Below are 14,104 nucleotides of genomic sequence, written 5' to 3'. Positions count from 1 at the left end.
TCTTCTGTCCTCTGTGGTTGCATTTTGAGTCCGGGGCCAGGAGAGTATATATGTATTTATAATAGAGAAGGAAATCTAAGCACAAACATCACGTCATGCTAGATCATATTCATAATTATGCTATTTACTATTCCTTTCTTTTTATTTATATCTAGAAGTTAGATAATTAATTAGAGACTTAGAGTTGAAAAAATTTATTTATAAATTAATATATGTTTGTTTTTGTCAAATTTTTCCTAATTATTTGTATAAAAAATCATTATTGTCATTAAAAAAAACCATGTAATAAAAGGAGAATTTAGAAGAATGAAATAATGTGTAATCATAACTTACATTTAGAATTAAAATAAACCCATCTATTTTAATTCCGGAGCAATAACTAGTTCTCTGGAAATTAAGTGGGGGGCAAATGTGTAATTCGAAACATCCGGCCAATTAAAGCTTGCACTGTGGGATATCGTACGTATAGAACGTTTAAAACTGGATCGTGCGAAAAGGCTTGGGCAAAGATCGTGCGTATAAAACGTTTAAAACTTGGATCAAACAATACTGAAATGCTTTAACGACCTCCTTCTTCTCCTTCCTATTGGCCTGGAAACTTCACCGAAATGAACAATACTGCCTCCTGCGTATCTTCACACTTAAGGAAAAAGAATTCAAATGAAAAATTGGGCTAATGTGTAAATGTCCTCAAAGTTTTCATTGAGGTGGGCAGAAGTTTTTTAAATCAAATTTGTATTGAAAATTTAAAATAGCAACAATTTTAAATTTTATTATTAAAAATGTTACTGATCGATGTAAAAATTAACGTTAATTTTTAAACGGTAATAAGTAAAATTGGTGGGGCAAATGTGGACAACAAAATTTTGGTTGCCCAATACTCATGAATAAAAATTTTTGAAACAAATTTATAACTTAGTTATAAAATGTTTTAGGGCTATAAAACTTTCCATCAAATTGCATGTGTGATTCTCATTATAAGTTCATATAATTATGTTAACCCATGCAATTCAAACAATTGAACTTCATTAATTAACTCAATAATGATACTTAAAAAAAATACTTTCATGCAAATTAAAATAAAATTAATCTCTCATATTTACTTAATATATCATAAAATTATTTTCAAAATATTGTCAATAGAAAATGATTGCTATATCTTCGGCCATGAATCTCGAAACCAGATTATTCAAATCCCCACACCATGATTGTCAATCTATTCATGTCCTTAAGATTATTAATTTTCCTTCATATTAGTTCTATGTCATTTTCTCTAAAAACAGATCCAAATGGCAAAATTTATTACTCCTCCGGTCCTAAATGTAAGACCCTTATACTAGTGTGTATAAGGGTCTTACATTTAGGACCGGAGGAGTAACATCATATGAAATTACTAGGAGATATCTTGACCCAGAACCATGCCAATTCCAGTTTTAGGTACCCGAGTCATGCACAACAACCATGATCATATAATTGACTCCATAGCCAATCATTTTTCCCTGTTCTCGTCATAGCCATGTCAACCTCTGATTTATATCAGTTTAATGCTTGTTTAGGCCTTCACTGAACATAGAAAGGGAGTAACAATCAGTCAATCAAACTCTACAATAAACCTCCTCAAATTAATTTGGTGAACCTGACTTTGTTTAGGATTAATATTTCTTTAATGTGATTTTTGCTTGAATGTTACATCGTTATAATGACATGATTTTGACCAAAGTGATCTGTGCTTAGACAAATTTGATAAAAACACCTTTAGTATATAGGTGTTCAAAAAATAACGAGTCTTATGATATATTATGATTATTGAAATTGTTGCATTTATTTAATAAATAAGATATAATATGTTGAAATAGTTAGATTTATTAAAAACATAATAAACTGTCATTCCTATATGTCTTTTCTTCATTCGTTGTAGATGATAGCAGAGGAATGACTCAATGTCTTTCCTACTTTCTGGGTTGACGGAGAAGAATGACAATCTGTTTCTTTTTCTTCCCCTTCTTTTCGGTACTGTTTGGTTCTCCCTGTATGGAATAATGTCTTGTCCCTCTGTCTCACAGGTTTTACTTACATTACCTCCCCTCAATTTACGACGCCCTTGATTTCCCTTTTTCAACATCGCAAGATGAACTCTTCTTTTTCCCCCAATGGTTTGTGTTTAAGTTTGATTTGTTCAACCCACGCCTCTGTTTTTGGCCTGTTTTGCTGTTAGATTTGTATGATCTGCTCAGGCATAATAAATTTGGTTCTTTCATGTATGGGCTAACATTATAACTGTTAAAAATTTGTCACTAGCGCTTCTATTTCAGTTTTGCATTACTGGAAAATGCTTGAACGTTCATCAGTTTTAGAAACTCTAATGGTAGGTAGCCAGTCCTGGAACTCCGAATATATTTTTCGGCTTTTAGATGGATTATCCCTTTATAACTCGACTTAAATTTTTCGATATTATAAATAGTGGGTTTGAATTTTGCCTTGATACTGTTGTGAAAATATTTAGCAAACACGATGACCAGCCTCACCTTCTTGCCCCAAATCACCTTTCAATGAGTTGATGTGTGTTTGCTTCAAGTGTCTGATAGTCACAATTAAACATTCTATATTGGCACCATATAAGAATGTTTGATTATAAAGTAAAATAGTGTAAGCTCTGTTGCAGACATCTTTTCTATTTTGGATACACACAGTGACAGAGTTAAGAATTTTTAAAAAAATGTTTTTTTAATCAAAATTTATAAATTTTATTTATTAATTTATCCTTTATTATGCTCAATTCCTAATTTTGACTAAGATTGTTTTGAATAATGTAAAATTTTTTCCCATTTTTATTTATTTTTTTTTGGTAAAATAGTCATTAGTTTAATGTTGTTTTGATATTGGTACAGAAGCTCAAATAATTTAATTAATGTAGACATAAAAAACTTGATTGAAAATTAGATTGATTCTTTTAATAATATATGCTAGACTAAATGTGTTTCCTTTGCTTCGGGCATGGAAAGAAGTTTTTTGCCATAGAACCAAACACATTTTCAAGGAATGACAACTTCAATACACTTCTCCAAGTTTTTGTTATTATTTCTCCAACAAACTTGTGCGTACGAAATCTTTTTTCTTATAAGGGGAAAAAAATCCAGTTGTTGGGTAACATGAACATGAAGTGTAGGAATCGTATACTCTCATCATGTTTTTATTTTCTAAACAAACCGCCAAACTACGCTGGCCAAAACGACAAAAAATATGACATAAATATGGTTTCTTGTGCTGCATTCACCTTCAACATTTATGCCTTATCTCAATGAACACAACGAAGGGTCAGGGAATGAACAGCAGCATGAAACTAGACAACATGATATTCCTCCTCTTCAATTGATTATGTTGGTGAAGACGCAGAAATTTCTTCATTTTCTTGCACTTAAAGATAACCGTATTATATTATCAAAGATTAGCCTCCATGAGATCAGCAAGTTTTATATAGCCACGTTTACCGGTATCTAGCCGGTCAAACTTCTCACCGACCAGCATGATGTCTTTATCTGCCAGTTTTCCCATCTCCTTGAGCTTGTATATAACAAATTCTGATTTACTGCAGGTCCAAAATCAAAATAATGAGAAAGATCACAGGATGAGTCATCACATATTGAATCAAAACAAACAAGCATTGTTCAAAGTATGAACCACTGAAGATGTCCAATGGTGATATTACAGATATGGGATTCAAGGAAAGATTGGAAATACTGAATATGTGATTCCGAACAAATGAGACCTAACTCATCAGAAACAAATAGAACATATGATCGGTATAAAGGTAAGCACGGAGATAGCTTGTCTTTATCGGAATGAGCTACCTATTATACCATTGTGTGATAGCAAGTTTCATAAGAAATAACAGAAAATGGATCAAGAACAAGATCGTTGATCTGTTAGATTAAACCAAGGCTGATCACATGCTTGTAGAAACATGCATTACAATGATTGTTATAAAGTAATGCTATTTACTTATATGTATGCTAGCGGATGAAAAAGATGCAAGCTTTTAGGATTTCTGTTCAAGGATGCACAGGTGATCTGAAAGATCAAACAGATCTGCTAGCCAATAAATTCAAATAAAGCTGATCAGTCTGTAAAAACCAGCTCATCTATTGCGAAAAGCCGATGATGATGTGAAGTTCTTTATGAATGTTCCATGTAATCAGGAGTGAAAAAGATGTAAATTGTCTTGATGATTGAGCACAAAGTCTTGCCAAGCCAACTAATGTATATCAAGGTTTACACATAATGCACATTAGTTGGCATTTGCTTTTGTGATTTAAAAACCCATTAGAAACATTGACTATTAAGTCTGAAATGTGTAAATGATATGTGATGATAAAATGAGAACAGGGCATGAAGAAATTGACCCTCCATTTTATTGTCAAAAATGCCAATCCCACTACTCTCTAGTCTCTTAATTGCTCTTAACTTTGAATGAAACACCGTTTTGTCCATTTTTTCCTTAAAAAGAACCAAAATCCCAATTCCTCCTAAGCATGATCGGAACAAAAGCAATATAACGGGATGCACTGTAAAATAGTCCTGAGTGCCAAGAGAGATGTAGCGTAAAAGCATTGACCTCAAGAGGTACCACATATAAAGTTCACACAAATCAATTCATTTCATTGCGGTATGAGCAATAGAAATTCTACTATGTCCACTATTGCATCCATTTGTATTAAATGCTTTAGTGTAATTGTTCCTAAAGTGTTAACTAAAGAAAGCATAACATGGCAACATGGGCCAAATGCAACATACAACAACTGAGACCAAAAGAAAAGAAAATCTCAAAAAAAGTAAAATGCATGTAAACGAAAACACTTCTCTCTGTTTTTGGGTATATAGATCTTTTTCTGTTATGTCATGCATCCCTTTAAAGAGCTTCTCTGTTTTCGGAATAGAAGGCTTAAAGATCATGCAAAAGAGAAGAAACAGAAAGTTCTATAATCTTTGTTTATCCAAATCAACTAACCTCCTACAATCTAAAGGGTGTCAATTGAAGGTTGGGGGGGGGGGACACACACACACACACACATCAAGGTCATAAGTAGAACTGACAAGTCATTTAACTTGATGAAATTCTTTTAATTCTAAAGAACTTCTAGAGCCCATGCAGCATCTCTGTTTCTATGCTTCAAGGTTATTATAAGTTAGGAATTTTGACAATAGATTCTTCACATTTGAAAAATGACATCTCACTTTTTTTTTTTAAAAAAAAAGGAACATATTGCATTAAAAGCATACTGCCACTAAGAAACGATTCAACAATTAGGAGATAAAGATGCAGAGTGCATACCTCACACAGCCATTATTGTCCAAGTCTGCAGCAAAAAAATCAGAAACAGTCAAATCATGACCAAGAATCCACTTTGCCATTCTTCTATTCCTCTTATCCACTCTTGCCTCAGCTAAATAAAGAAAAGCCCTGGCAACTGCAAGAGTAGACAAAAGCAACCAAATTGCAGCAAAGATACGACCAGAAAATGATTTGAATGCCTGGTCACCATAGCCAACAGTTGTAACTGACATCACAGAAAGATAGAAAGAATCCACCCATGTAAGTTTCTCCACATAATGCATCACACAAACACCAACCCCAATACAAAGCACCACAACCAACAATGCCAAGGCCACCTTCATCCTAATCCTCATTCTCCCTTTCTTGGCATCAATTACATATGATCTCTTCATTGTCTTCAGCAAATGACTCTCTTGCAAATCAAGAACATGAATCACCATCCCGCAAAGCAATATGTCAATAAACCCAAATCCCACCAACGAAAACAGAATAGAAAAAAGCTTGGTCGCTGTACTAGTGGGAGTAATGTCACCGTATCCTATTGTGCACATTGTCACCACACAGTAATAGAGGGCATCCACCACAGGGTTAGTCTCACTTCCAGTAAAATTATGACGATTGAGAGAATATATAACCACCCCCAATGATAAATAGATAACAAGAAGGATAACCGCTTGGGAAACAATTGAATTTGAGTTACGTTGGGGTTTAGGCTCAGAGGATTGCTGGTGGTTGAATTCGGGGATCACCGCCATAGCCGGTGCCGTTTTACAACGACGAACGGCAGGGTTTGAGGATGATTTTCGGGGAAGTTGAGATTGTGATTCGAGGAGAGCAGCTAAAAGGTCGTGTGAAGAAGAATGCTGTCTTGGGGAATTAAGCGAAAGCGTGAGTGCTTCAACTAAAGCTGCAGAATCTTCAGGAGTCGACGGCCCGAAGATAAGGCGCTCCTTGATCTCCGATGCGTTCAGAGGAAGGACCACCTCGTCGTTCTCCGCCAGAGGCGCGAGATGCGAAGGTGGATGACGCTTTCTGGGACTGTAATATGAGAGCAAAGGCTCATTTTCCATTACGGCTATTATGGTGCGATACAGAATTCTACGTTAAAGAGAAGGGAACTTTGCGATTTGGGTTTGTATAAACGTTTCTGGCGGAGCAACGATCAGAAAAACAGAGCCAAGAGACGCGTCTGTGTGGCGGTTGAAAGAAGATGGCGCAAAACGCAGAGGAGTTAAGATACGACAAGAAGAAATCTTTCACCTTTAAAGGAAAAAAAAATTATGGAATTATTCTTGCGAGAACCCAACAAAAGAATTAATGACAATTAAAAACTTGAAATTATAAAATTTCAAATGAGAATGATCGTCTTTGGTTGAATTTAAAATTACAATTTCCTGGCTAATGTTTTCCACTATTCATCTTTCATATTTTTTTAATATTTTTTTTTTTACATTTTCAGTACTATTTTTTCTAATTTTGTATTAATCATATTAGATGTTCTTGTTTCTTGATATTCAACTTCCACATTTTTAGTATTAAAAAGCATTAAATATAGGTGTTAAAAATATCTAAGATGATTATTAAAAAAATTAAAAAAATCTCGATTATTAAAGTATTAGAAATGAGTATTGAAAATCTAAAAGACAAATACCGAAAAAATTACTCGATTATTAAAGTATTAGAAATGAGTATTGAAAATCTAAAAGACAAATACCGAAAAAATTAACTCAGAAAATATTTAATTCTAGTATTCTTTCTTAAAAAGAGTAATATAATATTTAATTATTATAATTTGTTCTCATTTTAGTACTGATCCTTCAAAAGTTAAATGATTTAGGTTCTTTTTTTTTTTTGGATAAGAGAGGATTTATTAATCAAAAAAATGTACAAGGGTGGTACACTGAGAGGAAACAAACAAGGAAAAATAAAAAGAACAAGTTATCCTATGCTAATGCCTCTGAGAGGGCTAAAAGCTTCCAACGTATGATTGGTCAGATCGATGGCTTCATTAATTAGGCTGAATGCGTGCTTGTGTTCATGAGCAAACAAACAAGTGTTCCGCGCATTCCATAGCTTCCAACACATAATACCAAAGGAACATTCCATGAGGGCTTTTCGTGATTGATCATGAGGTTTCCTTTGAGCCATTCTTCAAGTGGTTGTGCGTTTAGGCAGGCCATCTCACAATTAGGCAATATAATAGACCAGCATGTTTTTGCTTCTTTGCAGGTTCTGAGGATATGGTTAATGTCTTCTGGTCCCTCTCCACAAATTTGACACCTGTCATATGTTGCCATATAGCGTCTCACTCTTTGGATCTGTTTGGATAACATCTCAAACCATGGTTTTGAAGACAAAATCATAGTTTGGATAAAATGCTATCCAAACAACCTCCAATATTTTGAAGCCATGGTTTCATCTCCATGGTTTCAGATGAAACCATGGTTTTAACCTTTAAAACCGTGGTTCTGTGAAAAGCAAAATTATCTTACTTTTGGTGCTGAAGTTTTTGTTGTTGAATTGTCAGAAATTATTTGGACAAAAAATGTCCCTTGACTCGCTTGCGTTGCTGGTGTGGAGGAATGGTCTATGGTCATTTGGTCCTGACGCAGCAGGAGAGTGAGCCTGAAAGAATTATAAAGCGAAAAAGATAATTACTATAATAAGTAATAAATTGTTTTAACGTGTGCTTATTTATTTTGTCAAAAAATATCATGATATTTCATATTTATAATCTTTAAAATAAAATAATATTTTTCTGTTGGTAAAAAATATTTATTTTTTCCAGAAACATTTTTAATCTTATATTTTATAAATATATATACACATGTTAATTACTTATTAATTATGTTTTCTTATATACTATTAATTATGTTGGTAAAAAAATATATTATTAACAATTTTGTTCCTTCAAATTAAAATATATTATAAAATCTATATTTTATGTAATTATCATATTAACTTATGCCCTTTTTAGTAATTTTCACATATAAAAAGTACTTCTGATAATAACTATCCAAACACTCTCACTTCTCAGAATCATTTTTTCACAAAATCTATTCTTCACAAAATCTATTTTCTTCAGAATCTATTCTCCAGAAGCTATTCTTCAAACCATGGTTTGGTTTTATCTAAACATCCCTTTTCTCTATTAGTGTGCAATCTATTGTTTAGGGTTAGCCAAGGGAAAGTACGGATCCGTTGGGGGCCCGGCCATTTCCACACGATGGTCCACTTCCTGCTTTCTTCATTCGATTGCTCCTCTTTTAATAAAGTATAAGCAGCCTGCACTGACAATTTGCCCGTGTAGGTTCATGTACGGGTGGCTGGGGGATCACTTGCTAGAGGTGGGTGGAGTTCAGCAATTCGATTAACTATATCTTGAGGTAGGATTGCTCTAAAAGCATCCCAGTGCCAATTTCCAGATGCATCCACATATTGTGATATGGTGTTTTAGAGTTCGTTTTCCGATATTGGGACATAGGAGAGGTAGCAGAGAGAGGCCCATATCACATTTCCGTTATTGTGATATGATTTGGGTTCTTATTAAAATGGAGAGACTAACATTTTAGATTAAAAAAAAATTTAAGGAATTAGAACTCATGGTTTAAAGGTATAAAGGGAAAAAAAAAAGAGCAAACAGGTGAACAACTAAGCATTGTATTTACCTTTTTTAAGATTTCAAATTTTTTAAGAGTTTCAATTATCGTTTATATTTTTAAGAGTTTTAAATTTCACTAATTGCATTTTTAATTTTAATTAAAGATAAATGAAAATATTGATATTAATAATATAAATATCAGAATAGAACCATTATTCAAAGTGTGAGCAATATACAAAGATATTGGCCCATTTTGGAATCTCCGACACCCACTCATAAGACATAAAATATGTGATATTTAGTCAAAGAAAATAAAAATGGATTAGTTTTTTTTAGTAATATAGTCATTAGATTATCCCAATATGAATATAAATATATAATACTACTATAAAATTAACAACGCACTCCTCTACTTACAAGCAAATAATTGAGTGTAACTAAAAAAAATATATCAAGTTAGATATTAGGGAAAATTGCAAATAAAAACTTCTAATATGTAGAATTGTGATTTGGGACCTGAATTTGAAAAATAACAAATAAGAACCGGGTCTCACTTTTGCAAATATGAAATGTGGATGAAATGTTTGAAATGTCTCTCAATCAAATTATAATTTAGTCTACTGAAATTGTCATTTGCTAAAGTAAACTTATCATTTTCCACAATCAACTCACCATTTGACATACCCTCAGTCAAGTTATGATTTGATTTATTGAAATTGCCATTCACTAAAGTGAATTTATTATTTTCTATAGTTAACTTGTTATTTAGTTGAGAGACATTTTAGACGTTTCATCATGACTTCATATTTGCAAAAATAAAATTAGGTTCTTATTTGTTATTTTCCAAATTAAAGATCCCAAATCACAATTTTATATATTAAAGAGTCTTTATTTACAATTTTTCCTATATATTATGTCAAAAACTTGCTTTAACAAAGAATAAGTATTAATTTTTTTCACCTGATATTAATAATTAACTACTCTTCCAATTTTTAATATTATACTTAATTGTTAAGTTAATTTTAATTATAAATATAATGCTTATGTATCATATTTATCAATTTTTTAAAATTATTTTTATTACCCATAATCAAGTAAGAAAGAAAGGGAGAATATTAAATAAGATGATTATGGTATTTTAAAAAAACATGTTATATTTTTCGTAATTAACTAACTTACATAATTTTCTTAATTTAATCAAACCGTGCTTAAACTACAGTGCTTATTCACAATGCGACGTCAGAATAAGGCAAGCCCACAGAAAACTAGCCCTGCAATTAGATGCTATCATGCCCTCTTCATTTCGTGGAAGTGTTATTGGAGGAACCAGGTTATGAACAATTTAATAGAACTGGAATTCCTTAGGAAGCCTGATTCTATCACACCAAACAAAACAAATACAAAAATTCCACCTCCCACACATCCAATTCTAAGGTGATAAACAAGGAAGCACTACTTAAGATAGGTGGATGAAACCCATAACAAAACATATGTTATCAATGAAGACATCACTTCAAAAGTTCTTGGTCCCTTAATTATAGGAATAGGAGGAATTACTGACACCATCAAGAAAGTTCCTAATAGCCAGGAAAGAACAAATGAGCCAGCCCTGCACAGAGCAACAAAGCTTATAGTTAAATCCTTAAGACGTATAGCAGTTATACAATTATCATACTGCAATTATTTATATCAACATAAGGATGATAGATGTGAATAAAAACATTGCAGAAACATGGCTTAACTGGGAATACCCCATAGTAATGCATATTGCAAAATGTCATGCTTTACATACCCATAAAGTAAGGTCCGGATCTTGCTCTTCAGCCGATCGTATATAAAATACATTGTAGCTACCAGAGATATTAAAACCTGAAACGTTGGCCCTTCCTCAGTTGGGAAAAGAACAGTAAGAGCTCCGAGCAACAAGAATGCAACGGATGTTTTTACAATGAACTTCGTGGATGGAGTTTGAAATCTGCTTCTCACAAACTGAACAACCCGAGATTGATTTACTTCCCTCATTTTCTTCTTCAAGTCAATTTTTGGGTTCCTCCGCTCATAGAACTTTTGCATGATAATTTTGTCATGTGCTGATTCAATTGCATCCACACTTGGCTTGTGCCCTGCATATTTTTGAATTAAAAAGTTCCTTGCCCCTTGAATTTCATCTTCAGAAGCTTCCCTGCTAATTCCAAGTCGTTTGTATGGGTCCCTCACATTTATTCTTGGAAATACAGCTGAATTAGCAGCCAATAAGCAGAAATTAAACTAACGGAAATCATAATTATAGCTACACACACGTAACATGCAAGGATTTTGAGTATCACATGCATGACTTGGAAAAGAAAGTATGACATGCAAGTTAAAATATTGCAGAGAATTCAACAAGAGGGGACCTAAAAGGCATAATTCTGCATGGCACCGTCCATCACCAATTCCACAAAAATGCTCTAGTTTGAGACAACTTCATTATCCAGACAGCTGCCTCACTGAGAAGCTTCAACAGCACGTCTATATTTTAATACTACCGCTTGACCTCCGTCTCAGTGATGTCGTCCAAAGATTTTGAAATGGACTAGTCGGTTCAACTCCATTAAGCAATGAACAAAAGCACTTGAAAGCGCCCAATCTTACCGTCAGACAATAGCCGGTTATTTATTTATTTATTTTTTAAGCCAGTCTCGCTTTTACTCAAATACATTCTTCCAGAGAAATAGGTCCGCCTAACTTGCATTCCAGTTTTACAATACCAGGCATTTGCAATGAAATCTTCACGATAATGATATCTAGAACTTTAAAACCGGGGGGGGGGGGGAAGAACATTAGTTACCAGGAGATTCATTTGTCATATCACCATAAGAAGCATCCATAGCACTCTTGACCAATTGCATTTTCCGAGCAGCATGTCTTAGTCTCGACGCCACCAAATTGATCCTGTGGGACAATTTACACAAAAATGTCTCATTCATCATTTCAACCATATACAACAACCCTAATATCACGTTCAAATCCAACAGATCATAATTTAAGGACATACTTTTCAACTTGGAGAAAGTGCGGCTCTTGCTTAGCCTTCCAAACCCCAGAAAAAGCTGCAATTTGGAAGTGCGGTGACCTCAAGCGAGAAGGAACATGGAGACATCTTGAGGGGCAACCACTCAATCCAGATAGTGTCATTATTAGAAATTATATTTTAACTAAATGAACCGCTGATGCTATGTAAAATCAAAAATTATGGACAGAAAGAGAGAGAGAAGTAACGAGCAAAAGCAGCGATGAGACTTGGGAGAGTGATCGATTAAGGGGGGAGGCGAAGTGTGAGACTAAGGGAATATGGAGGGAGCGAGAAGATAACGAAGAACGCGAGAGACGACACTCAGGTTAGGACTCACTGACTCAACTCTGGATTGACGGCCGAGCACAAGCCCCACCGAAATCAGGAGGGTGGAGAATTGAAGATTAGGTTTTACTATTTCGGTTTTTGGGATAATGTTAAAAGACCAAAAAGCCCAAAACCAGACTATCAATCACCAAACATGAATTACTTCGCTGTTATTACCACTGCTGTGCCTATGATTGTAATAAGTGGGAGGTTTGGATTATTCCCTAAAAATGGCAACTTCTGTGTTTTTACGAAATTGCCACCTCTCCTCCTAAATATAATAACCAGTTAATTAATACAAGTAAATTAAGAAAATAAATTAAATTAGTTATTTATAATAATTATGTATTGTTTTTCGTAAAATATCCTTACTAATTAAGTTTATTGGCTATAACTACTATTATTATAAGGACTATTTTAAAAAAATAGATAAATATGAGTGACAAAGTAGATTAGAATCTTATATTTAGTACTAAACTACAAATCAGATAAGGTTTTATAAAACTAGAGGTAGTAATACTTTTCGCTCATCGAATGTCTATGGGGTGAACCTAATTCAAGATCCTCCCAAGTTTTTGTGTTCATCAAATGCAGCAAGATTTGATGAACAGCAATAGGATGCCTTTATCCTACGTTTAGAAGTGTTGTTTTGTCTGATTTTACAACTTCACAATTGGCTTACTTATTCCAAAAAGAAATACTAAAACTTTTTTTCATTTATTCATCTCTTATCATATAAAATTATTTTATTTAAAATAAGATAAACAACATGCCCTTAAATAACACCATTACGCAAAATGATTATCATGACTTGAGGTCAAAATTTTTTACAAAAGTCAGTGTTAGTGCGAATATAATAATATTTATTCCTAAAATAAGTGATTGGTAAGTTAATTTTCAGGAAAATATTTTGTCCTAACAACTAAATGAAATTTTTTTAAAAATTTAGAAACTTTTTAAATTTAAAATTTAAAATCAACAGAAATGCTGTAGAAAACCAGCTTGTGGATAAAGCTTGGCAAAATTGAAGAAGAAAAGTATATATATATATATATAAAAAAAAAGATCTACAAAATAGGTAATACTTATAGTAGATTTTAAAAAAAAAATTTTTAAGAGTGAAAGTTGAAAAATGTAAAAGATATTTGAAAACAAAAAAAAGGGTAAAATTAGTAAAAAGATTTATGAAATAAGCACCATCTGTTGTAGGGGTGAGTATTCGGTTTTTCGGTTCGGTTATTGGTGATAATTGAATTAACCGAATAGAGTAAATTTTAAACACCAAACCGAAACCGAAAACCGAACTAACCGAAATCGAATTAACCGAAATATTTCGGTTCGATTAACCGATTAACCGAAATTATAAATATGAAAGTGATTTTAAATTAATAATAATAATAAAACACAATTAAAACCATTAATTATTAAATATTTCATCATTTAATGTGATTTATTGAATATAAATATATTTAAAGAGTTTATAAACCCACATATATATTTATTACAATAATATTTATTAAATATAAATATATAATATATTTATTTCGGTTTTTCGGTTATAACCAAAAAAATTTTCTACTAATCGAACCGAAAACCGAAATAACCGAATCGAAAAACCGAAATTAAATTCGGTTCGGTTCAGTTTTCGGTTATGGTTTGATTTTGCTCACTCCTATTTTGTTGTAGGTTTTTAAGGTTTTTATTTCAAAAGAATTCTTAAAATAAAATTTTCCTTTAATTTTTAGTCTTTGCGTTATGTATAAAACAAAAAATTTTCAACTTTTAGAGA

The 14,104-nt window shown here is 32.7% G+C and overlaps 2 protein-coding genes across 3 annotated transcripts; both read right to left on the bottom strand.

The window, feature by feature from the left end:
• Positions 1-3,197: 3,197 nt before the first annotated feature.
• On the bottom strand, positions 3,198-6,428 carry LOC114714210 (two-pore potassium channel 3-like). Its single transcript, XM_028898936.1, has 2 exons — positions 5,330-6,428; positions 3,198-3,586 (listed from the first exon to the last, which is right to left on the bottom strand). Exons 1-2 carry the CDS (start codon positions 6,400-6,402, stop codon positions 3,439-3,441), a joined length of 1,221 nt encoding a protein of 406 aa, XP_028754769.1. The 5' UTR covers positions 6,403-6,428; the 3' UTR covers positions 3,198-3,438.
• Positions 6,429-10,270: 3,842 nt separating this feature from the next.
• On the bottom strand, positions 10,271-12,367 carry LOC114714222 (protein CHAPERONE-LIKE PROTEIN OF POR1, chloroplastic). Of its 2 annotated transcripts, none has more exons than XM_028898951.1 (4): positions 11,971-12,367; positions 11,764-11,879; positions 10,726-11,170; positions 10,271-10,542 (listed from the first exon to the last, which is right to left on the bottom strand). In XM_028898951.1, the coding sequence occupies exons 1-4, from the start codon at positions 12,108-12,110 to the stop codon at positions 10,386-10,388; spliced, it is 858 nt and encodes a 285-aa protein (XP_028754784.1). In that variant the 5' UTR covers positions 12,111-12,367; the 3' UTR covers positions 10,271-10,385. The 2 variants fall into 2 exon arrangements, with proteins under 2 accessions (XP_028754784.1, XP_028754783.1); XM_028898950.1 differs by having other exon boundaries at positions 11,764-11,867.
• Positions 12,368-14,104: the final 1,737 nt, after the last annotated feature.

This window comes from Neltuma alba, unplaced genomic scaffold (assembly GCF_004799145.2).
Source record: "Neltuma alba isolate B1F8T4 unplaced genomic scaffold, ASM479914v2 tig00011497_pilon, whole genome shotgun sequence".
Lineage (NCBI taxonomy): Eukaryota > Viridiplantae > Streptophyta > Magnoliopsida > Fabales > Fabaceae > Neltuma > Neltuma alba.
The sequence above is the reverse complement of the archived record's forward strand: the minus strand, read 5'-3'. Positions and strand labels throughout refer to the sequence as shown.